Genomic DNA, 25,854 nt, shown 5'->3' on the forward strand with positions numbered 1-25,854 from the left:
TAGTCAGATTTCAGGCTATAATGTTTTACTATGATTTAGATTTTCCAAAAAAGAACAAAATTATATAGCATAAAAATTCAGGTATCTGAAAGACTCAAAAGGCTGTTTTTCACTTTGTTCAAGTTTTGTTTCCAGGCATTAAGTGTGTCATAGAGTTGTTGCCATTGTTGTTTTCCAAATGTCCGATGTGTGCTATGACTGGAAAAATTAAAAACAAAGTTATTACTCAACCTTTTATCCTCTGTTTTTTTTTTTTTTTTTACAGTATTACACACTTGTATCTAGTTAAAAGCAAGGTTAAATACACAGAGAAGACATAATGTAGAGTTGTAAGAATGATTAGAAGCTTATTTTTTTAAAAACCTTTATTTGCCATACTGATCCTAAACCATCTATTTTCCTGAACTACATAAACCAGACACGGAAGTCATTAATATTCTAGCCAGTACTGAGCCATTAAATGAAATGTGCTGGAAAATAGGACTCTTTCATTAAATAAGCTAATCACATTCAGTCTGAACTTTAATAAAATTATGATAAATAGCAACTATTTAACTACAGTCAACTGCTAACACCACCTTGGTTCTCTAAACATTTAAGTGAAATAGAATAAATTGTTCTACAAAATGCTGCAAAGTATTGTGTCTTACCTGACAACTACTTTTCTCTGGGTTTGATCAATTTTGCAGTACACCATTTTAGTTCTTACCGCTGAAAAAAAGATGTTTTACATGACATGTTGTATGGAATATTCCCAAGGAAAACAGCCTAAGGTATGAAACTGTGACCAAGTAAGCCATAATAAAACTTTACAGTTTTCCAACATTATTTTACAAACAGGCTCTTTGAATTTAATAACAAGCCCAGCAATGTGATGCAACCAAAAGGAAGGCCATGAATTTGTCCTCTGGTTGCTGTGCCTATCTGTATTAAATATCACATACGGTTTTCATTAAGAATTCTGGTGTTCTCTGAAATCACATGGGGGCGGGGTGGGGGGGGAACGGGGCTAGTTTCTTAAGATATTATAATACATGTTATTACTCTTAAAAATACTAATTAACAGTTAAGCCACTTTATAATGTAATTATTGAGGAAGAAGGTGCTATTTCTAGACCAATCATAAAATATTGGTAATGGTTAATATTTGCAGATCATTTACTATGTGCCAGGCACTGAGGTGAGTGCTTTACCTGCATTAATTCATTTAACCCTCACAACCACAAATTAATTCCTACATTCCTGTTTCACAGAGGAAGACCTAGTCTCAAACACAGGTCTAATACTAAAATCTAGGCTCTTAACCACTATGATATACTGCCTAAAGGCCTTTGTTCTACATGACTTCAAGGAATAGACACGCACCAAAAACCACATAGCAATTTATATTTCCACTGAACTTTTTCACTCTGCTACGAATATAATCTGCTAATCTACTAAGCTCAGTTTCAAGATTAAAAATCTTATGTTTCATGGGGTAGGAAGAGAAATTCTAGGAAAAAACGAAAATGTTCAAATTGCCTTACCATCAATAACAAATGCTTCAACATCATCAGCTCCAATCTGAAGTTCTTGTTGCATTGTGTCAAAAGAAATTTCTTTATTTTCCACTGCCATTCCCATAAAAGTAAGTAGCCTCATTTTTGCCATATTCTGTTCATGTAGTAGGCCTGAGTAACACAGTAGTGAAGCCAGATGAGTATCCATACTAATTACAGTCCTGCATGATTACAACTCTTGTGTAAAATCGTGGAAGTCACTGTGTTTGGGTACTTATACAGAGTAATTTTCACAAAGCTTCTTATATTTACAAACCATAAACTAACCCCGTAATTAAATTATGAAGCATTTAAAATTATTTTTCTGTAACTACATTTCTTTATTGCTTCAGTGCCACAGGTGATAGATTCAAAGTTAAGAATAAGCTATAAAATGGTATTTTTAGGCCCTAAGTTTTATACATTTTACATTTTAAATATTTATTTATATATTTTAGGAGATAAAATATACAAAGTACATTTCGTAAAAACATTCTTATTTAATTGAATTAAACTTACTTTTACTAATAGCTCTCCATTTAAACACAAGATTCCTTATCTACTTACTCTTTGTTCTGTGTCCATGTTACTGGCAAACATGGAGTTTTAAAATATTTTAATATACATTCACTTATGAAAATATTCCATTTCCCTTTAGGCCACTTTGGACTTAATACTTAAAAATCAAAACTGCAAAAGTGTATTTAACATTTATAGGTTTTAAATGATTAGTACTAGATAAAATTAACAGTGATACCTGTTCTTTTTAAGGCAAAAGCAGAAAAACTGTACAAATAATCAAATTTTGCCTTATAATTTCTAATAAAACATTCTGCTACAATTATTCGTATCACAAACTGTTAAACCTTAAAGGAACAATGAATTACCTAGTCCCGATCCTTTCACTTTAAAAAAAACAATAAAACTGAGGAGTAAAGAGATTAAGTGATTTACTTTTTAATAACAAGGTGGCAGTACTAGGCCTAGAAAATAAGTCCATTTATAAAATAAATAACTAGAGACACAAATACCTACAAATCCTGAATATCCAAATTACCTATTCCTAAACAGAAGCTGAATTATAACACACAAACACACTTGATTTGATGCTATTTCTTAATTATAAAAACAAATTTCTAGGGCCTCCCTGGTGGCGCAGTGGTTGGGAGTCCGCCTGCCGATGCAGGGGACGCGGGTTCGTGCCCCGATCCCGGAGGATCCCACATGCCGCGGAGCGGCTGGGCCCGCGAGCCATGGCCGCAGGGCCTGTGTGTCCGGAGCCTGTGCTCCGCAACGGGAGAGGCCACAGCAGTGAGAGGCCCGCGTACAGCAAAAAAAAAAAAAAAAAATTCTAAAGTTAATTTAGAAATACGTAACATGTTCCTTTTCTCTAAACTTTCAACTTCTGTAAACTCAGCAAATGACCAATCACATACCCCCTAGTAATTAAGAGCCTCAAGTTTGTACTGTTAAAAAAAAGTTCTAAGCACTCCATAAATAAATTTGAAATTTATAACATTCAGAATATTAGCAGAAGACTAGGGAAGCCCATTAATATAGGACATAATTGTCTGTTAATTAGCTGTAATTATGATGCAGGCTTTCTATTTGGCACAGATTCAACAAAAACATGATCACCATAACTCAAAAATGAATGAGGTACCCAAGTAAGTACTGCTAACCAGGTTTAATGGAAATCTACAAGCATCAAAAAATCAATTAGTGCACATTAACCCTAATTAACAAATGCAAATTAGATGCTGATTAACTTTCCGAAGCAAGACGGTAGCACCTGGATAACACCAGATTACATGTGGACATGTTAGGGCAATTCAGTTGACACAAGATAGTGCTACTGCTGGCCCAAGTTGTCAGCGTGAATAAAGTGGTGTGAGATAAACGGATGCCACCTGTGGAACCTAGACATTTGTAACCAGACTTTCAGCCATAATAAATATTTAATACATCTAAAAAACAAAAATAAACTTTTAGTAAGATGTTTTCCCGGAAACATCTTTCAAAAACAAATTTCCAATAAATGGTTGCTAATTTGCACAGATTGCGAGAAACAAAAGGCAAAATAGGGAATCTGATTTCTGGTTTGCACAGAAATTCTATTATGTTTTTTCTATCACAGAGAATACTAAATATTTGTCTCAATATGTGGCAATATAAGAAAGTTCCTTAACATTACCAGTTCAATGGACATATTTAGTCCTCTTTTAATATAATAAAATGATAGAAACTCCTAAAATTTTTAATATATAATTTAAAATACTTTAGAAATTAGATTTGTTTCACTGCTACGCCCTGTGCAGTGACAAGCTTACCGTAAATCAAAAAACTTAAGAGGAATGAAGATTGTTTCTAGAATGAATTATGTAAAACCATGATCTAACACATAGAAACCTGCATTTAAAAACATTTCAAACTGATGTTTAAAGTAAAACAAAGAACCAAACTTAAAGCCTTTAGGACTCTTGTTCTCAAAATCAAACTTATATTAAGCTAGTGAAGTCTGAGTTTAGACTTGTAGGAAGCTGTGCTTTGTTTCATGAAAGTAGAATATTACCTTCAAAGAGGAAGTCACAGTGTTGTCATATTTCAATTTTAAAGTTATAAAAAAATCTAATTTTATGGAAACATTTATTCATTACTAATATGTCAAAACCTTAATGCAGTAATAAAAAAATGTGCATCATTGAGCAATTTCTGCATTGTCACTGACCCGTCTTAAAATGCTGCAATATAGAAAATGTAATTTTAATGCATGCAATAGCTTATGAACCAGTGCTCCTTTGAAACAGTCAATTACACATCAATGGGGGAGTGTCAAAGTGTTAATTACTACTCCTTTTTCTTTGGTGCGTAAATAAAGAGGTTGCTGACATTAACATTCCATCACATAGCTTCATGCCAGGAAACAAATTAACTGGGACAGAATGTGGTTTCCTGGGTCTAGTGCACCTGGCAAAGCATTCAACACAAACACACTTGCATCTACTTTATCTTGGTGTATTTCAAACGCCTTATTATGTTCAGAATAATTCAATCTTCCCAATTCCAATGGCTGCACAAAATTTACAGGTGACAGGAATTAATGATTACCAAATTGAGGACTAATAGTATAATCAAAGTAGATTATAAATGTATTCTTTATCTACACTTCAACCAACCAGGAAAACTAAATTCAATTTTAATATGGAAAATATAACTAGCCTCTAATGTGTTCGGATTATTGCCCCGTAGAAAAACAAAGCACCTTAGCTTCAGGTGACTTCACTCTCAAAAAATGGGTAGTTTTAGAACAATTTAAACCTGTTCAACTACAGATTTTCTAAGTTTTCCCTTTTTAATTTTAGCATGATAAAAACATGCTCCAGAAGGAAAATACTGAATATATACTATGCAGTTTGCTCAATGAGGATAAGATTCAATTCGGCAACATTTACTGAACTCTGTTGGTCTAGAAAGAAAACTCCAAGATAAAAATCATAAACCTTAAACTTACTATGCTGTCTTCAACAAACTGTAGTTAGGAAAATTTCTCCTATCACACAAAATCACAACTCCATTTCTAACTCTATCTTCAGCTTCATGTAGATGTGCTTAGCAACACAGTATATATATACTTCTATAATTTGTTAATGGGGGGAGGGGGAGAACCAAGTATAAAAGACTATATTAGAAGGAAAAAAGCTATTTGCTACAAATGTGACTATGGCTTTTTAAAAGAAGTACCAAAAATGTAAATCACCGAGCATCTAAGGAATAAGATCTTTTACACCACTGGTTAGGGTAACCTACACATAAGGCCACGATCATATTTGCTGGATCTTTCATTCCTATCTCTCTCTACCCCTCCAAAGAAAAATCCCCACAACTTACCAAGTGAATCAATGAAGTCTTTATTATTCTGATAAAACTTGACATATGATGCCAATTTAGCACTCACAAAAATGGTTAAAAGCTATACAGATAAACACAAAAAGACAAAGATACAATATTCAATATAGAATTAAGATTTATACTTAAGGTACTTTTAAGACATTGACTCCCAGCAACAAGACTCCACATTTCCTTCAAGCAGAAATTTCAATCTGTTTGATCAAATTACCATCTAAATTTCCTTTCATTAAAACTCACTTAGATGAAAGAATCAGTAAATACAGTGTCCTCTAAACGATCTACCCCAAAAGATGGTGAAAATGACACAGTACAAATAGAAATAATCCAAAATGTATTTATAATTGCACTTGAAAAGTACATTCATCTGTTTTTTAAATATCAGATTTATCTTTCTAATTGGGGATAGTTGACACTATATACTAAGAAGAAATTTGTATTCTCTAAGTTCATAATGGCCAGGCAAGTGAGATGAAGGAAAGGGAGAAAGAACAGCAGGCATGTGTTCGGTGGTTGGAGAAAAGCTAAATTCTAGTCCTAAATTTCAGTCTGTTCCTGATACAAAAATGAATATAGTTCTTCTCTTTCTATATTTCTCTAAGAGTCATGTTCACTAATACAAAGTAGAGTTATGGTTTAGTATGTTAGATTTAGGAGAAAATATTTTTAACATTAAGGATAAACTACTTACATCATGAATAAGCTCGCCTTCCAAAAACTTGACTGGTTTTAAAGTAAGAAGATGGTCAAAAAGAAATGCATTTGGGTCTTTCAATGCTCGCACAATACACCTTAATTAGAAAACAAAAATCCAAGCTCAGAGTCTTGAAATTTAGGTACTTTTCACTGCCTTTGCAGACTGCAAAATATATTCAATTAAGTAAAATATCTATGAGTTCAATATACACTGCATTAAAAAAGCTACAAAACTGGGCTTAAAACAGGCCAATAAATCTATCAGTGATGTCCATTTTAATAAAATTACTCGTAGATGGACTTCCCTGGTGGTCCAGTGGCTAAGAATCCACCTTCCAATGCAGGGGCTGTGGGTTTGATCCCTGGTCGGGGAACTAAGATCCCACATGCTATGGGGCAACTAAGCCTGTGCCCTCAACTAGAGAGCCTGTGTGCCGCAAACTACAGAGCCCACGCGCCACAACTAGAGAGAAGCCCATGCGCCACAACAAAAGATCCCACATGCGGCAACAAAGATCCCACGTGCCACAAATAAGACCCGACGCAGCCAAAAATAAAATAAATAAAATTAAAATAATATTTACTCGTAGACAAAAACACAGCTGGAGAGAAAGTACCACCAAAGTAATCAAAGAATAAAACAGCAGCAGTATTTTACTATTTATGCCAGACACTAAGGTAAGTGCTTTAACATGTATTACTTCATTTCATCCTCACAGCACCCTGAGAGACATATAGTAGTATCACACCCATTTTATCAACGATGGAATAACCCTATAAAGAAGTTATCATAATTTCCATTTCATAGATTTAAAAAACTGACTATTATTGCTACTAAATAGATCTAGGACTGTTTGAAGCAGTTATTCCCATTAGCAATGAGCTAATTTTTACAGAAAGCCACCAGCCTTTCCTCATCTACGTACCTTAATAGTAAGGTAAAATCAACCAAAGATTAGGTTCTACTACTCAGGTTGGGAACCCCCACTGCAGCAATACCCCAAACAGCAAACGCCATGTGGCTATTTCACATGCATTCTTTGGTTTCTTTCAACACCAAATCTTGAATTTTGGTATCTACATTAGAATCCTCATAGCACACATGGTATCAAATGGCTTTGGATCACTGGTAGATGCAAACATGACTTCAGCTATATGACTTAACGGTGTAGCTCACCTCTACCCTGCTGACAGTCATCACTGGAACACTGTGTTTAACGTTACCTGTGGGCATCAACTCGAGCCTGGGAAGCATTGTCCTCCGTGTAACTTCCTAGCAATTCCACCATGACTTTTGATGCAGCATCACTAAAAAGAAATACAGCTTTAGGAATTTCACAGTATCACTACTGCTATCCATTCATTCAGAAATATTTACTAAGTGCCAGGTACTGTGTTGATGATACATACAATGTTGACCCAGAGACACAGTCCTCCACTATGGAAAAAGTCATGGAACTTTCCTTCTAGTAGGAAAGAGAGACAACTAAGGAAAAATAACAACTAACAAGTTAAGTGCCATAAAGGAAATAAATGGTGATGTAACAGAGTTACAAGAGCAGAGACAGGAAAGAGGAGGCTACTTCATATAGAATGAGCAAGGAAAGTCTCTCTCTGAGGAAATGACATGTAAGCTGAGATCTAAAGGATGTAAAATAATTGGCCATGAAACGTACTAGAGGTAGAAGGTGGGGGCTGGATGAGTTTCCAGGCAGAGAGAAGACCAGGTATAAAAGCCCTAGGTGAGGGACTTCCCTGGTGATACAGTGGTTAAGAATCCGCCTGCCAATGCAGGGGACACGGGTTCGAGCCCTGGTCCGGGAAGATCCCACATGCCGCAGAGCAACTGAGCCTGTAAGCCACAACTACTGAGCCCGCGTGCCACAACTACTGAAGCCTGCACACGTAGAGCACGTGCTCCGCAATGAGAAGCCACTGCAACGAGAAGCCCGCGCACCACAACGAAGAGTAGCCCCTGCTCGTGACAACTAGAGAAAGTCTGCGCGCAGCAAAGAAGACCCAACGCAGCCAAAAATAAATAAATAAATAAATAAAAAAAAAAAAAAAAAAAAAAAAGCCCTAGGTGAGAAAAAGGTTTTGTGTCTGAGAAACTGTTAGGATAGTACACCTGAGGTTGAGCCAACACCAGATATTTAAATAATTCTACTAATGATATCCTTCCAACTGAATCATCCTTAGAATTATGTAGATGATCAATTTTAACTGCAGTGAAAAGTACAAAATACTTAAATGCATTCTCTCAATCTGAACTCTTTGTAAATGTTTATCTTCACCCTTCATTTCTTCCTCTAAACTGATGAATCTTCAGCCAGTTACAGAAAGCTTAAGTTTGCTAAGTAGGAGAAACAGTTCCCCACCCCCTTTTTTCGTTTTCTAAAAGTGCTTCTTCCCCCCACATCTGGATTCAACCTGGGTAAAATCAGTAAGAGCTATACCATTTATTTAAAAAACTTAAATGATATTCTAAAACTTCCCCACAAAACCAGGATTCAATTAAATTATTATCTTGTGCCACACTGCAAGCATAGGCACACTTTCCAGTTTTAGCAACCATAGTATATATACTTCAGTCTAATACATCTTATCAGTTAAAGAAATCTGAATTCACAAAGATCAGATAAACAGGTCCATTTAAAGTGCACAATATCTGACATATAATGAGGACTCAGAAGATATTACATAATTTGCACTCATCAACCACCAATATAAACAAAATCATGAAGGGGGCACCCATAAATGTAAGCATTCTTACTAAGAGGGCAAGGCAACTCTCAGAATTCTATTTAGAAGCAGAAACAAACAAACCAACAGGGGCTTCCCTGGTGGCGCAGTGGTTGAGAGTCAGCCTGCTGATGCAGGGGACGCGGGCTCGTGCCCCGGTCCGGGAAGATCCCACATGCCGCAGAGAGGCTGGGCCTGTGAGCCATGGCTGCTGAGCCTGCGCGTCCGGAGCCTGCGCTCCGCAACGGGAGAGGCCACAACAGTGAGAGGCCCCCGTACCGCAAAAAAAAAAAAAAAAAAAACAAACCAACAAAAAACCAAACAACAAAAAAACGACCATTTTCTGTGTACTAGACAAAAACCAAATCTTAAAATTTAAATCAGCAGCATGACAGAAATTTGAATAACCATCCTTCCCTAGTTCCTTAAGTGCACGTAGCATTCATCAACTCAGGGCCCATCACCACCAACAGGCTGGGAATACAATGGTTGACAGACAAGGTTCAAGGTTCCTAGCCTTCACTGAGCCTAAAACCTCATATACCTTTTAGCCAATCGTGTGAAGTGCCATGATAAAGTAGAGGGTGCTGTAAATATGGGAGGAGCATTTCAGGCAGAGAAAAGGAGTTGAGTGTAGTTCTAGACCAAGCATAGGCAAACTTTCCATGAAGCACCAGGCAATAATTATTTTAGGCTTTGCAGGCCACCTGGTTTCTGCCGCAACTACTCAAGTCTAGGCAAAAGCAGCCACAGATGATACATAAATGATAAGTATGGGTGCATTCTATAAAAATGATACATAAATGATAAGTATGGGTGCATTCCAATGAAATTTTATGGACACTGAAATTTGCATTTCATGTAATGGTCACAATCTAAGAACTATCCTCCTCCTTTTGATTTTTTTTGTCAACCACTTAAAAATGTAAATACCATTCTTAGCTTGTAGGCCATGTAAAAACAGGTACCAGCCTCTGGTCCAGACTGGGAAAGAGCATGGATGCTTCTGCAGCTGACACAGGTTCACTATGTCTAGGGTATGATATACCAAGAGGAAGGGTATAGGGTTGTGTGTATGTGAGAAAGAGGGAGAGAGGGGGAGAGAAATGGAGGGAGGGAATATCCATATAAAGAAAACAAAGTTTTTGTGGTTTGTCACTGCACCATACAAAAATGGCAAGAGTATTATCACCACATTCACCAAGCCCATGCTACTGCAATAAACAGGAGCCCATGTCAGAAAGGACTTATATGCCAAACTAAGAATTCTGTACTGTATGCTAAAGAAAATGTAAACCTAAGGAATGATAGGCTGAAATTTCTGTTTCACAAAACCATTGCAGAGAGAATAAACAAAAGACCACTTCAACATGTCTTGCTTAGGAAAATAGAAACTAATTTAGAGGGAGAAAATGATAAAATTCATTTTGGTCACATTGAGTTTGAGGCAACTATGGGCCACATCTAAGTAGAATCAGGTAGAAAGCAGTTGAACATAAGGGTCTGAAGCTCAGAAGAGAAGCCCGGGTTGAATGCTTCTGGGAAGAGCATACACTCTAGTTCCATAAACCACCACTTCATACTGTCTTAAGTCACTGCTTCTTACATCCACTGCTTTTGCAACATGTTCATTTTTCAGAAATATTCATTTAGCACTTATATACTAAGTACCTACTCATGTCAGACACTGTGCTAGTAATGAACAAAAAGTTCCTGCCCTTGGGAAACTTACATTATAGAGGGGACTGACAGATAATAAACATGAAAATATAGTATGTCAGTCAGTAATAAGTGTAGTGGGGCCGCTAATAAAATAGGGACGAGGGGAAAAAAGCAATGCGAGGGTAGGGGAATACTGTTATTTTTACAGATAGCCAGAGAAGGCCTTTCTGATGAGGTAAAAATTGAGCAGATTCAAAGGGAGGGAGCCACAAATGAGGTGTGAATGAAGCAAAGAATCTAGACAGGTGCCCCGAAAGCCAACTGAAGCAAGTGTTTCAAGAAGGAAAGAGTAATCACCTGTGACAAATGCTACAGATACTTCCTAATATGTTAACATTAGGGTATGTCTAGGAGAGCACAAGATGGGTAATGATGTCTTATCTCAATTTCTCTGAGAATTAGCTTTGTAATTCTTTAGACCGTTACCTTAGTTATTTCCTTTTTACACAGAAAAGACTGAGGATCTACTAAACAGCAATTAGAGAAACCATCTAATGAGTAGTCATCATCTCTGATAAGCACCAGACATTCAAAGGGAAACAGTAACACTCATCATTTTAAATTACTGTACCAGAAAAGACTAACTTTTTAAAGATGAGCTTGAAAAAATGAAAAGGATAACGATAGGAATAAAATATCCAATATTTACTGAGTGCTTTCTCAATAATGAAACCACTATTTTAAGAACTTCATGTGTACATTAGCTTATTTAATCTTTTCAACAACCTTATGAGGTAAGTACTACTATTATTTCCACTCTGAAGTTGGAAACCGAGGTACAGAGATTTATTTAGGGTCATATACAAGTAGGAAAGCCAAGGTTTGAAATCCCAGTAGTTTTATTCCACAGCCTGCACGTTTATAGCATATATTAAAATATGGATTCTTTCTCCAATAGCTCTTATGCCCTCCCCATTTGAGACTGTCCGATATAAAACTACCTACTCTTAACAGTTACTGACAACTGGCTAGAATGCTGCCACAAGTGTGCTAGCATGTAACAGACAGTAGCCACTGATACAAAATGAAATAGGCTATTAATGCAAGATTCCCTGCTTAACTTCTTTTATAATAAAACGTTGCAACTTTCACAACAAAAATATAATTTCCTCTTGTATTGTTAAATGTAAATAATGTGCAAAAACTTTACATTACTTTAACATAACAGAAACATTAATCTTATTGATCGTCTCTAATATATTAAACACCCTAGCACTGAAAGCAACTAGAAAAATTGTGCAATAAAACTAAACCGAAGACTGATTACTTTTCCTAAAAGTTTTTAACCACTATGTGAAAAGAGAAATTGAAAAGCCAGGTCAAAATGGTAGGATTATCCTTCAACCCTAATTCTAAAAACTGGGCCAAATATATCATTTGGTAGCATCCATAAACTGGATGAAGAATAAATATTTTGGGCATGAAGTTTGCTGGGCTGAATACAAGCCTTAGAAACTCAAGACCTTGCAAAAGCACAACTAAGTACCATTTAGTACAGTCTATTGCAAAGCTCCATCTCAGGGGCACTGTTTATATTAAGAGACTTTGACTATGACTCTGACTGATAGACCCTCACCACCATTAAACAAAAGTGATAGCACTACCCTGTACTAAGACATCAAAGCACCATTAAATAACTTAGTCTAATGTTACACACAGCTTTGGGATTAACAGTTGTACCATTTTTAGAACAAAAGCAAGTTTTGCCTTTTAAAAAGTTTAAAGATGGGAAAGACTATTTTAAACTTTGCAGTTATCTTTAATTTAGTAGGTGAAACTTACAGAAAGAGATTTAGAGCAACTCCTTAGAGAATGAACTAGAGCAAAATCACTTATCCTACCTGTCCTTAAAAAAGTCTCAACGACTTACATTGCCATTATGTTTTAAGTCAGTACATTAATTCTGAATACCTTTTCTTGCAATCCACAAGTGCCTCATAAAGCAGCCTTAAAAGGGTGTGTTTTTTCTCAGTGGTGAGGTTCCAGTCAGAAATCCACTTTCTAACCTACAATGAGATTGACAAAAAGGAGAAAATTTAGTGACACAGTGAACATATTTTCACAATTTAAAAGATAACATTTAGAAGACATATTTGCTTCTTATTTGAGCTCTAAAATTATACTTCTTATAAGCAGAACAAGTATTTCACATGGTAACTCACTTGATCCAGCTCAGTTGGAATATACTGGATGGCCCCACAAGATGCTGCCACTTTAATGAGGCTGCAATATACTGTGTATCTTACAGGAGTATTCTTATCCATCCCATGGAAAAGGTTGCTTAGCCTGGTTAACAAACAAATAATAAAACAATGCTGGAGATCAGTAACTATGGTGACTAAATTGAGATTATATGCCCTGACAACAAACTTGAAAGGGATACTATTAAGAACGTCACATTACAAGGAGGGAAATGGTGCACAGGAGAGTTAAGTGACTTGTCCAAAGACACACCACCAAAAAAAGTCACAGGTGACAGTCAAGTTCTAGAATTCTTGCTTTTAACCATTAAGGGACAGTAACATGAAGAGCCCCTTGAAAAGCTGAGCCTCTTCCAGTTCTTAACTTACAACTGCAGTCTCAGAGATGGGCGTTCACCTTCCCGAAATTTGACCAGTTTCTCACACAGGCTTTCAATCAGAGCTTCTTGCTTATCTGGTTCCAGGATCAACAGGAGGGATACCACACTGTTCATCACACTTTCAACATCTACACATGTATGGATGACACAACAGTGATACTATAATATTTAATGTATCTTGTTAAACATGTATTTCCAGTGTTATAATACACCAAAGACCATTAAACATAAAACACAAGGTACTCTGGCTACTGTAAAGCAGTTCTAAAGAACACTTTTCCTTCAGTGGTGTGCATTATACTAAAAAACATAGTGCACATGAATTCAAACTAAACCAGCTCTGTTGTATAGTTACCATTCAGAAAGCAACTCACACATTTTATTGAAGAAGGAGGAAGTTACTACCCAAGATTTGGTTTTCAACCAGTAAAACAGAAGACTGATTTACATGTCTATGTAGTATACAGTTTCAATTTTTACTAGCAAGATACTAATCGTACACCAAGTTTAACCTTAACCAGAGATTTTAGGACTCCCAATTTTCAAAATTTCCCATTTTATCTCAATAAATAGGGAATCAGCCAAATAATTAAATCGGCTTTTAGATTACCTGAAATTGTATTCCATCTCATATTAATCTAAACCTTATGAAAAGAAGAGATTCATTTTTTCCTTCAGTTCATTCTGCAATTACCAATATTTACCGTGTGCAATAACACTCAAAAAAAATGTAATAAAGATGTTTCATCAAAATAGGCTTATTTCATGAGCATAACAGATGAAAATAAACTGAAAGTGTGTGCAAAGATAAGATTAAAAGCAACAGTGCTTAAAAGTTCTAAGGTCTAAAACAAAACAAATATAATTCACATGAAAGTTTTAAAAGTAGGTCCCTTATGATTAGTAAATAATATTACAAAAAATTAAAGACAAACCTTTATCATCTTCCTTCAGACATACATCACAGGCTTCAATAATTTGAGCTAAATCTACATGAAGTCCACCTTCTGAGTTCTCTTCTGAAATTTCAGCTCCTTTAGATTTCAAGTAAGCTCGAAGCTCAGCAGCCTGTTGAATCAAATAGGGTTGCTATATATCTACAAAACGAACTATGAATCACAAAACACAAGATCTCAAACCATTCTGACGTATTTCTAAAAAATAAAATGTAAACATAGCACTTAATGATAACTTTAAATTATGTTAAAGTGCCTTTCCCCCAGCTCATCCACCATCACAGCCCCACAGGTTTTCCTCAACAAGTGGCTACACAGACCCACTATGACCCACACTGATCACTGTCAAATTTCTCTCACATCACCTATATATCCTGCTGGACTTCCAGTGTACAGCACAAACCTTTCTACTATAACACAAAGCTTTTTTTGGTGGTGGGGGGAGTGCAGGAAGGGAATAACTGAAGTTTTATTACTCTCAGGTCTACATAACACAATACTTTAAAAAGTTACAGACATTACCCTGGCAAGAGAGTAATCATTTGTTAATTAAATGTTTGAGGACCTATCTAAAATAAGCGCTGTGGGAAACACAAAGATAAAAAGGTGATGCCTTTGAATGTCACCTTGAATAAAATGTTTCTATCAAACTGCATCTACGATGTAATTACTCTTTTAAAATGCATACCTGGATCAGAAAGCACTTTTGGACCTATAAAAACACAATTATAGTACTACATCCAGGTATTTAAATATTTTCTACTCTAATGCATATAATATTTAACAACTTATTCTTCTGAGGACTTGGTATTTATGGCAACCACACATGAATGCAAACAGTGTTTAAGATAATAAAATGAAGAACTGAAATGGAGATGTAGGGATACCATTAGTAAATATGTAGGCATCACATTTCTAAACCCACAAATATGTCTGGCTACCTAAGTGTATTAAAGCTGTTGCTCTGATGGTGCTATCCTTTCAGATAACATAGTAACTTCACGAGTTGGTATCATAAACAAGATTTCATAAAACAAACCTCACCATATCAGAGTGCACAAAAATATCACTGCATATTTCTCTATGAAGGAAACATGGTATGGTTCCCCCCTACCCCCCAAAAGCATCTGTTCAGTTTCTGCTTTGTACCCACAAAGCAAACTATTCAATCAACAGTTTATTGTTTTCATCTGTCAACCTTACTGGCCACAGGTGGTTATGGAGTGGTAAAAGCAAAGAAAAGGAAACAAGGACTCTGAACGCCACTTAACTCTAATCAGAGAATATAACCAAAGTTTAACACCCAAAGCAGTCACCTATTTACCCAAAAGTAATGGCCAGTGTGAAACAAGAACATTAGCATAACCTAAATGGAAATGACACTTTAAAACTAATATAATCGGGCTTCCCTGGTGGCGCAGTGGTTGAGAGTCCGCCTGCCGATGCAGGGGACACGGGTTCGTGCCCCAGTCCGGGAAGATCCCACATGCCACAGAGTGGCTAGGCCTGTGAGCCATGGCTGCTGAGCCTGCGTGTCCAGAGCCTGTGCTCCGCAACGGGAGAGGCCACAACAGTGAGAGGCCCGCGTACCGCAAAAATATATATATATATAAAATAAATAAATAAAACTAATATAATCAATGACAAGAACTTCCTGCATCTACAAACCCTCTTCCATGTTAGGAAAAAAAACCAAACACTTTTTTTCAGTCACCTAATAGCCAATTGCTGATAACGTGATTCCATTCCTACTCAGATAGGCTTTTTTTTCCTTCCACATCTTCTTTTCCAATTATGCTCAACTCGTTCCCTAGCCTTTTGTTCCCCCATTTTTCTTTCCCCTTCTTACTTTGCTCTTCAGGACTGAAGGTCTGCATTTCTACCGAGGGAAAAAAAAAAATCACATCTGCAATTCTAAAAGTTATCTTACACTAGTATTGATATTTTCTCTTCTATCGAAACCAAAATTTCCATGTTAGTGGAGTAGCAGAAAAATACAAAATGACAACCCTTAACGACTTCACAGAATAATTTTCAGTTCTGCAAAATTAGAGAAAATCATTTCAAGTTTAGTTTAACTCCCACCAACTAAAGTTTAACTTTTGTTATGGGGAAAATGAGAAGCATGAGCCATGCAAACCAAAGAGCAAACCACAAACAGAAAATTTAAAAATATTAAGATTGTTCACCAAGTGTATGCCTCAAAGTATGAGGATGGAATTGACGTTATGCGTTCAGGTTACAGAACTCTCACTCTTGCTCAAGTAAAAATATAAAATACGGCCTACATATAAAATAGGCGTCACCTGTGCCCTCGTGGTCACATAATAATAAAACCATTTTGATCTTTAGTACCAAATTATTTTTCCCTGAACTGCTTACGCCGTCTAAAGATTCGCCACCTCCCACTCCGGATGTGGCTGCATTTGGAGGACGGAAGCAGATACCCTTCGCAATGAGTCAAAAAGTACCGTGTCGACAGACAGCAGTGAATCCAGGCTGGAAGAGTCCCGACGCCGACCAGGAAGTTGGCCGTCAAGCCTCGGGCCCAGCACTGGGAGTGCTGGCCGGCGGGCAACCCCAGGCCTCCAAGAACGCGCGCCCCTGCCTCGCGGCCTCCCTACTCTGGGGTGTGGAGGACTGAACCGCGGCTCACGGCTCCGGGGCGGGCTGCGCGGGGCGGCGTCCCGCTCGCCCGGCCTTGGTTCGGCCCCGACTCGACACCTCACACTCCTAAGCCTCCCCTACACCCGACCCTGGCGGCATCCGCCGTCCGGGAGCATACCTGATCTTCCTCGCTGATGTCGATGAACGCCGGGACGCTCATGGCGAAGGCCGGAGCACTTGGGACACTCGGCTCGCAAACCACGCCAACCGGAAAAAGGAGCTGGGCCGCGCGCCGGCGCCTCACAACCGCTTCCGGGTCAGCCTGCGCGGGCCTTGAGGGGCGGGGTCACCAGGACGGGCGAAGCCACGGAGACCAATCGCAGCTCGCGCTCTGGCTGGGGCGGGGCGGAGCGTAGGCGGGGGCGGGGGCGGGGGCGGAGGCGCGGCGGGGGCGGAGGCGGAGGCACGAGTGCAAGCGGCTACCTTCCTGCGTGGTCTCTCGTCTCCTCGAACTCCGGTAGGTGGGTGTGGTCTGTGTTCCGTATTATCGCCCCGCTTGCGCCTTGCGGAGCCCACCTACCCTTTTGAAATTTGGGGGCGGTTTTTTTTCGAGTTATAATTTAACCCACATTTCAGCCTTTATTGAGGGACTAGCTAGCAAGCAGGCAGTGCTCTCTACCCCGGGGATAGCAGTAGTTTTCAAAATAAGCTCCTCCACGTGCAGCTTACATTCCATTGGAGGCACACAGAACACAAACAGTACAAAGTAATTAGAAACGCAGCCCTGAATGGCATAGTGTTTTACAGCACAGACTCCAGAATCGAATTTCTTGGGGTGGAATCCCTGCTGCACCATTTGATGGATGTGTGATTTGGGGCAGTTGCTTAACCGCTGCGTTCCAGCTTCTGGAAAAATTAGATCAAGTACTTAACTCATGGTGTTGTTCTGAGGATTAAGTAAATTAACATATAAAGCAATTAAAACACGGTGAACTGTGGATGTATTAGCTGTTATTCAGTAGTTATGTAACATGTTAATTAGCACCAGTAAAACAACAGAGAAAGGGGTGGTGTGTGTATTAGTGTGCGTGCATGCCATTTTAGATAGAGTGAGCAAAGAAAATGGCTCACGTGTCATTGAGAAGTGAAGGAAATGAGGAAAGTACCAATGGAGAAATCTACAGGAGAGCTTTTCATGCAGAAGACAGCAAGGAAAGTACTCGAGGCAGGTGCAAGGAAGCCTGTGGGGTGGATTTGAGGAGGAGAGGAATAGGAGATGAGATAGCCATGGCCAGATCATGGTCTTGTAGGCTATAATAAAATATTTGGTTTTGACTTTAACAAGCCTCTAACAGGTTTTGAGCAAAGGAGTGAGGAGGTCAAACAACTTTTTCTGTAAAGGATCACTCTGGCAGGTGTGTTGCAAAATGATATAAGTTGAGCAAGGGCCCAAGTAGGGAAACTGGTTAGAAATCTATTACAGAGACAGAGCAAGAGAAGATGGTGGAGTGGTGGTGAGAAATTGATTGAATTCTCGATGGTAAAACTGATAAGATTTACTGACAGATCAGGTAAGGGGTGTGAGAGAAAGAAGAACTCAAGGGGACTCCAAAATTTGGCCTGAATTCAAGCCAATGCCTTCTAACATTCTGGGGCAGACTGTCTACTTGGAGCAATCGCAAGCTTGCTTCTTATTTGAAAAATCAAGAAAAACAACATGGAGGCCTTGATACGCACCCAAGATGGGTATTGTTTAGAAAATTAGGGAAAATTAAGTTAAAAAAAAAAAAGATGGGAAACTCAATAGAAAGAGAACAACCCAGTTTTAATGCAAATCAAAAACATGATAAGATACCACTACACACTACCACAAAAGCTAATTAAAAAAAACAATACCAAGTCCTAATGAGGATGTGGAGCAACTGGAACTTTGATAAATTGCTGGTAGGAATGCAAAATGGTAATAGTAATCAAGATAGTGTGATATTGACATCAAGGTAGACAATTAGATCAAAGGAAGAGAAAAGAGAGCTCAGAAATAGACTTACATGTGGTCAATTGATTTTTGCCTAAGATACAAAGTCAGTTTAATCTTTTAAACAAATGGTGCTGGAACAATTGTATATTCATATTTGAGAAAAATGAAACTAAATCCATACTTTTACCATATGGAAAAGTGAACTTAAAATGAATCTTAGACCTAAATATAAAATCTAAAACTTTTAATTAAACTTTTAGGAGAAAACACGGAAGAAGATTTTTGTGACCTTGGGTTTGTGACCAAAGATTTTTTAGATACATCTCTGAAGGACATGATCCATGAATGAAAAGAAATTGGCAAATTGGACTTCATCAAAATTAAGAACTTCTGCTCTCTGAAAGACACTTAAGAGAATGAAAAGACAAGCCACAGACTAAGAGGAAACATTGGCAAATTACACATCTGGTATGGACTTGTATCCAGAATATATAAAGCACTTTCAAAACTCAATAAGAAGAGAATTCCCTGGTGGCCTAGTGGTTAGGATTCCAGTCTTTCACTACAGTGGCCCTGGGTTCAATCCCTCATCCCCTAGTCGGAGAACTGAGATCCTGCAAGCCGTGCAGCCCAGCCAAAAAAAACAAAAACAAAACAAAACCCACAAGTGAATGGATAAACAAATTGTTGTATATTCACATAATGGAATACTGCTGTGCAATAAAAAAAGGATGAACTATTGATACATGTAACAATATGGATGAATCAAAATAATTTGTTGTGTGAAAGAAGCCAGACATACTGTATAATTCCACTTATATAAATCTCTAGAAAATACAAACTAATCTTAAGTGGCAACACTATAGATTGTCATTGCCTGGATGAGGGGGACTAATATTCATTTAAAAATAATATCTCAGATCTAATTGATTTTTAAATGAGTCAAGAAATTTTAGCTCTATTTTGTTAAACAAAATAAGTGTTCTGTGGACTTTTGTTTTCCTTTTTAAAGGAGACAAATCTCCCTTAACTTAGACAAGTGGTACAAGAAATATTGTCTATTCTTCTATATATGGCATGTTCCATATGTTCCAAGTGTTTCAGATAAAAAAGTTTGGAGCCAATTGAAGAAATCTGGAGCCAGTTGAAATTTGAGCTGGCCAATTTTAACTTTATCCTATGCCCAAAATAAAATACAGGTCAACTGGTGTGTTAAAGGCAATAAAATAAGAGTTGTCATTTATACTGCCACAATAGCAACCTGTTATTGTTGTATCATATTCTTAGAGTTTCTTAAAAACATATTTAGGCACTTTCAAAAAATGAATTAGTACCAAGATGTTGAACAGGTCCCCTATCTTCTGAAAGACAATATTCTCTAGCTGATTTTTTTAACCTGAAAAATACAACCAAATATTTATAGTTTTTCTTTACTGTTTATTTTGCTTTCCCTCTAATAATATCTCCTTGTTCTTTATGATTAAAAATTCTGGAAAAGGGGCTTCCCTGGGGGTGCAGTGGCTGAGAATCTGCCTACCAATGCAGGGGACACGGGTTCGAGCCCTGGTCTGGGAAGATCCCACATGCCGCAGAGCAACTAGGCCTGTGAGCCACAACTACTGAGCCTGCGCGTCTGGAGCTTGTGCTCCACAATAAGAGACTCCGCGACAGTGAGAGGCCCACGCACCGTGATGAAGAGTGGCCCCCACTCGCCGCAACTAGAGAAAGCCCATGCACAGAAATGAAGACCCAACACAGCTGAAAATAAATAAATAAATAAATAATTTAAAAAAAAATTCTGGAAAACCTGGATTTAGCTCTATTTTTAATTGTCTTATGTGAAAGGACCATATTAATATATTCACCTGAAATTTTATCATTGGACAAAAACTACATTTTTTTGCAAGAAGAATGCATTGCATGATATTGATATCCAAAATTTGTCTTCAAGTATATATCAAATATCTCAAAACTATAGAATTATTCATCTGATAAATAAAAGTATATTTTTCTACTAAAATAGTACATGTAGTTGATTACCTAAATAGTAATGCTATATTTTAAATGGTAACCCGTTCGAAATAGGCATTATTTATAATACTTAATCATCGTCCTTTTACTGAATCAATATCCTGGGAGCTTTGAGAAGGCGGGAATGTGTTCATTATTTCATTCCTTTGCTTATGGAAGTGGCTGATACAAAGAAGGAGTAATAAATATTTGTTATATTAGTGAATGATATAAAATTTAACTAAATTGACATTTGATATGTCAGATATAAAGCAATGATATCCGATCATTGTTTTAAATTTTGAATTTTGAACGAAAAATAGATGATTATAACATTCTAGAAAGACATGGAAAAGAGTGGGGGAAAAAAGTGTGGCACAGACTGCTACTTGTCAGCCTGCTATCCATCCTCTTATTCCTTAGTAGCAAGTCCTCCCTAAAGTGTAGATGTGACAATGAACCCTTCCATGCAACTAAATTTATCAGCTTTATTATGGCTGGGGTAGCCAATGAGATGTAAATGGAAATGTTGGGAGGAGCTTCTGGGAAAGTTCTATAAAAGGAGCAGACCCAGCCTCTTTTGTCCTTTTCTCTTTCTTGCTGCCTAAGAACACATGTACTTGATGGTGGGAGTTGCAGTAACCAAACTAAAACCAAGATGTGGCCTTAAAGGTAGAAGCCAAGATAATGGAAGGGAAAGATGTTAGAGCCTATATCCCTGATGACATCAGGAAGATGCACTAATAGGCCATGACTGCCTGCCTCTAGACTTGTTTTACATAAGAAAAAAATAAACCTCCATCTCATTTAATCTACCATTATATAGGATTTCTCTCATATACAACTGAATCTAATCCTGACTGACACAGAGAAAAGTTTGAAATCTAAAGTCATAATTTTGTAAATAAAAAGTTTATGTGAGTGTAAGTTAACAATTTTTTGTAATGTGTGTTTATGGTAGGAATCTTGGAATATCTCTTAGTGCTGCCGTGGTATAACTGAATTTACAAAGACCCTAACCATCATCTTAGGGTCTCAGAGATTTATAACTAATAATTAAATTTTATACTAGTGATACAACATATGATTATAGTCACTTTGCAGGTGAAACAACTACTGTTTAAGCAGTTAATTGGTGGCTTACTGAAATATATTGCACCTGAGCTGTAGATTCAGCAGTGGAACTTATACAGTGCTTTAAATCTCAAACACTTTGACCGTTAGAAAACATTAATCTTCCCAATTAACTTCCCCAAATTCATAAGGTTAACTTCTTCACATGACATAGCCGATTATTGAGACATTCATAAACCTGTTGAATCCAAAGAAGACACATTCACCATTTATTTATTTATTTATTTGCGGTACATGGGCCTCTCGCCGCCGCGGCCCCTCCCGTCTCAGAGCACAGGCTTCTGACGCGCAGGCCCAGCGGCCATGGCCCACGGGCCCAGCCGCTCCGCGGCATGTGGTATCTTCCCGGACCAAGGCACAAACCCGTGTCCCCTGCATCGGCAGGCAGACTTTCAACCACTGTGCCACCAGGGAAGCCCCATCATTTATGTTTTTAAAATGATTTCAGAAAGACATGTCTATACCAGAGGGAAAATCTTACCGCGCTAGTCAAGAGGCGTATCAACTGCAAACCATGTGAATGCAATAGTAGTTTTATGAGCTAATAATTTTTACATTTTTGGAAAAAACATGATTTTTAGCTCCTATATGAGCTGCACTAACCACAATCTTGTGAGGTATTATTATTTTTACAATTTTATTGAAAGGTGAAGCAACAGAGGCTCAGAGGAGTTATGCAGCTTTGCCAGCCTGAGACACAGGACATCAGTCAGCATGGATTCCTATCCAGGTCTGTCTCACTTGAAAGCTGCTGCTCTTGTCTCCTCTTTTGTTGCTTGGTAATGATTTCATTTTAAAAATAGAATATAAGAAGTCTTTACCTGATGTGGAATATGTGCTTTCAAAATAAACTTTTTATTGAAGTGTAACATGTTCAGAAAAATGCACCAATCCTAAGTGTATACTTTGATGAATTATCACAGTGAACATATACATGTAACTATCATCCAGGTCAGAAGAAGAGCATTCATTAGCCACTGGGGAAATGCAAATCGAAACCAAAACGAGATACCCTTTCACACCCACTAGAATGGCTACGATATAAAAGATAGACAATAACAAGTGTTGATGAGGATGTGGAGAATTTGGAACGCTCATACACTGATGATGGGAATGTAAAGTGGTACAGTCACTTTGGAAAACAGTCTGCAGTTTCTTAAAAGGCTAAACATAGAGTTATCATATGATGCAGAATTTCCACTCCTAGGCATATATACAAGAGAGTTGAAAATATGTCCATGCAAAAACATATACAAAGTGTTCATAGCAGCATTATTCATAATAGCCAAAAACATTCATATTAGTCAAATGTCCATCAGTTGATGAATGGATAAACAAAACGTGGTATATTTATACAATGGAATATCATTTGACAATAAAAAGGAATGGAGGACTGATACATGCTACAGCATGAAAGAATCTTGAAAATATTATGCTAAGTGAAAGAGGCCAGAAGCAACACATATTGTATGATTCTGTTGGTGGTGTGTGTGTGTGCTGGGAGGGGAAGAAGGGGGAACGATAACTAAAGGGTAAGAGGTTTCTTCAGGGAGTGATGAAAATGTTCCCAACTTGATTGTGGTGCTGGTTGCACAACGCTGTGAATATACTAAAAATGAATGAATTGTAGATTTTAAATGGGTAAAGTGTATGGTATGTGAATTATACCAACAGAGCTGTTTTTAAAAAGAAATAAATAATATACAGGAGAGGCAGATGGGGGAAGAAGTAGTGTCTTCATTGTTGATAGAGATAGATCATATGGTGTGGCTTTTGACCTGTTAGCTAAATATGCTGGGTAAACCTCAACTCCAGAATGTGGAAGATGTATCCACCTAGCCTCCTGGATAGGAAGGCCTCTGATATGTAAGACTTACACAGTGGAGGAGGATAGAACTCATGCTGTCTGTGGCCAAGAGGAGAAAAGGCAGTGATGGACTGGTTGCCCACTACAAAAGGCCAGTAGGGAAAGAAACCTCCAGTTTCCAGCGCAAGGCTGCGCTCCACGGGGAGGTCCACTCCCTAGTGCAAAATGGTGGACCTGAAATGCTCCTAGTTATTCTTCCCACAGGTACTGGTCAGAGAAATCACTCACTGCCCATTGGGCAGAGGGAGGTAAAGGTATGGAGAAACCACAAGTGTCCAAATGGACACTCTGTAGAGCTCTCTTCACTTAGAAGGAAACGTCAGAAATAGGGAGGCACTATTTTTCCCCCACTTCTGAACAGCTTTTCTACCCTTTTGATTAACTTTTCGATTCAGACCCTCATCATTTCTTGTCTGGACTGTTGAAGTTGTCTCCTATATATTCTCTTACCTTCACTATCACTATCTGGCCATGAATTCTCTGAGATTGTACTCAGAGAATCTGCAGCACAGATACAGCTTAAAGGTATATTTATTTGTCCTATATAGCACTTAACTTTTTAAAAAATTAATTGCTGTGGCAGACATTGCTGGTAACGTATCCAATACATGTTTTCTCTTTTTACTTTACTAGCAGAACCCGTCTTTTGTTCAGTATGGCATCATGCCTACTTAAAGAATTGTGTTTCCCAGCCTCTTTTGCAGCTGGGGGTGAGGATGTGGTATCTTTGAGCTGATAAAATGACAGGAAAGTTGCTACATGGGCTTTTTCAAAAGTTCTTTGAATGGAAGCATACTTAACTTCTGCCTTTCCCCTTCTTGCTACCTTGGTTGTAGACATGAAGCTGGAGGTGGGGCAGCCACTTTGCAACCACAAGGTAGCAAGCTGAGGATGAATTTCAGTTGCTGAAGGGCTGGAGTAGAAAGCTAGAAGGAACCTGGGTCCTGGTTCACTATGGAACCACCCTTTCAGCCCTGGGGAACTCTAGATTTCTAGGCTTGTGGGGAAAATTCACACCTTATTTGTCTAAGCCACTATATGTCAGTGTTATTTTGTTACTTGGAGCCAATTTAACCAAGCACATTTGGTACCAGAAGTAGAGTGCTTCCAACAAGAGAACCTAAAGTATGGTATTGACTTACGGAAAGAAGTAAGGATTTGACAATGAGGACCCAGATTTTTCAGGCTTAGAAACAGCATGAACCTTGTTAAATGATGTCAAAACATTCTCCATGGAAAACTGTCTTCTTTTATTTCTTGGGACATAAACCATGATATTTTATGTTGTTGTTCGGGGAAAGAGTAGATATAATCCATGTTGACATATTCTGGTTACTCCTTGCCACTTTCAGCAAAGTCTCAAAAGATGGGGTGGATGGGCCCAGATGTGTGTCAGATGTGTACGTTACAGGAAAGTAACCCTGAGCTTAGGGAGCCCAAATAGTTTATAATGGACTGTAAGCATGTTTGCCCTTTGTTCTGGAGGGAAATACTATCTCTATCTTCCAAGGCTGTTTTCTGCACAAACACCCTTGAAAAGATAGTCTGAGACAAAGGGTGATCAGTGCCTCTGCATATAAGATATTAGAGAGACAAGAAACTCAAGGAAAATTGTCTCACAACAGTATGTTGTCAAAGAAATTCCAGACTTGTCTAGCAACAGCCTATAATTCTTCAACCCCTTAAGCCACCCCAGGTTCCTAAACTCACACCTATTAGAAGTGGACTGAGAGGGTCCTGTGAGGTCCCCAGGAAGGGCATCCTTTCTAAAGCCCTTATCCATGGCCTATTATCCATGAGGCCATGCATAATAATGGACCAGGAGGATTCCTCCAGAGGGCAGAACCAGATCTTATACCACCACCAAGGCACGGAGTCCTCCTTCTCACTGCCAGAATACAGGGTTTGATATTTCCTGTGGCTGCAACGTTTCCTATTCTCTTTCCTGAACTGAAGTTACTACTGCATTCCTGCTCCTTTTCTATTGTGTATTCAATACATAGGGGGCAGTTATCTTATCTTTTAGTGTTAAGGTCAGGGGACCCTGAGGTGTCATATCTGGACCTGCACGTCATCCAGAGTGCTAAGACTCAGCTGGGTACCGTACTTGGATGAGA

The 25,854-nt window shown here is 38.0% G+C and overlaps 1 protein-coding gene across 1 annotated transcript; it reads right to left on the bottom strand.

Moving 5' to 3' along the window:
• Positions 1 to 8: 8 nt before the first annotated feature.
• Positions 9 to 17,047, bottom strand: EIF3M (eukaryotic translation initiation factor 3 subunit M). The gene is made up of 11 exons (XM_060104509.1): positions 16,927 to 17,047; positions 14,121 to 14,253; positions 13,175 to 13,313; positions 12,767 to 12,890; positions 12,516 to 12,610; positions 7,365 to 7,448; positions 6,136 to 6,235; positions 5,427 to 5,508; positions 1,527 to 1,670; positions 651 to 711; positions 9 to 198 (listed from the first exon to the last, which is right to left on the bottom strand). The coding sequence occupies exons 1-11, from the start codon at positions 16,966 to 16,968 to the stop codon at positions 78 to 80; spliced, it is 1,125 nt and encodes a 374-aa protein (XP_059960492.1). The 5' UTR covers positions 16,969 to 17,047; the 3' UTR covers positions 9 to 77.
• Between the last annotated feature and the right edge of the window lie 8,807 nt (positions 17,048 to 25,854).

This window comes from Mesoplodon densirostris, chromosome 7 (genome assembly GCF_025265405.1).
Source record: "Mesoplodon densirostris isolate mMesDen1 chromosome 7, mMesDen1 primary haplotype, whole genome shotgun sequence".
NCBI lineage: Eukaryota > Metazoa > Chordata > Mammalia > Artiodactyla > Ziphiidae > Mesoplodon > Mesoplodon densirostris.

Coding starts and splice junctions, on each gene's coding strand:
- EIF3M (XM_060104509.1), bottom strand. CDS start 16,968: ATGAGCGTCCCGGCGTTCATCGACATCAGCGAGGAAGATCAG. Junction 14,254..16,926: donor ACATCAGCGAGGAAGATCAG/GTATGCTCCCGG, acceptor TTGATTCAACAG/GCTGCTGAGCTTCGAGCTTA. Junction 7,449..12,515: donor CTTGTGGATTGCAAGAAAAG/GTATTCAGAATT, acceptor ATTTCTTTTTAG/TGATGCTGCATCAAAAGTCA.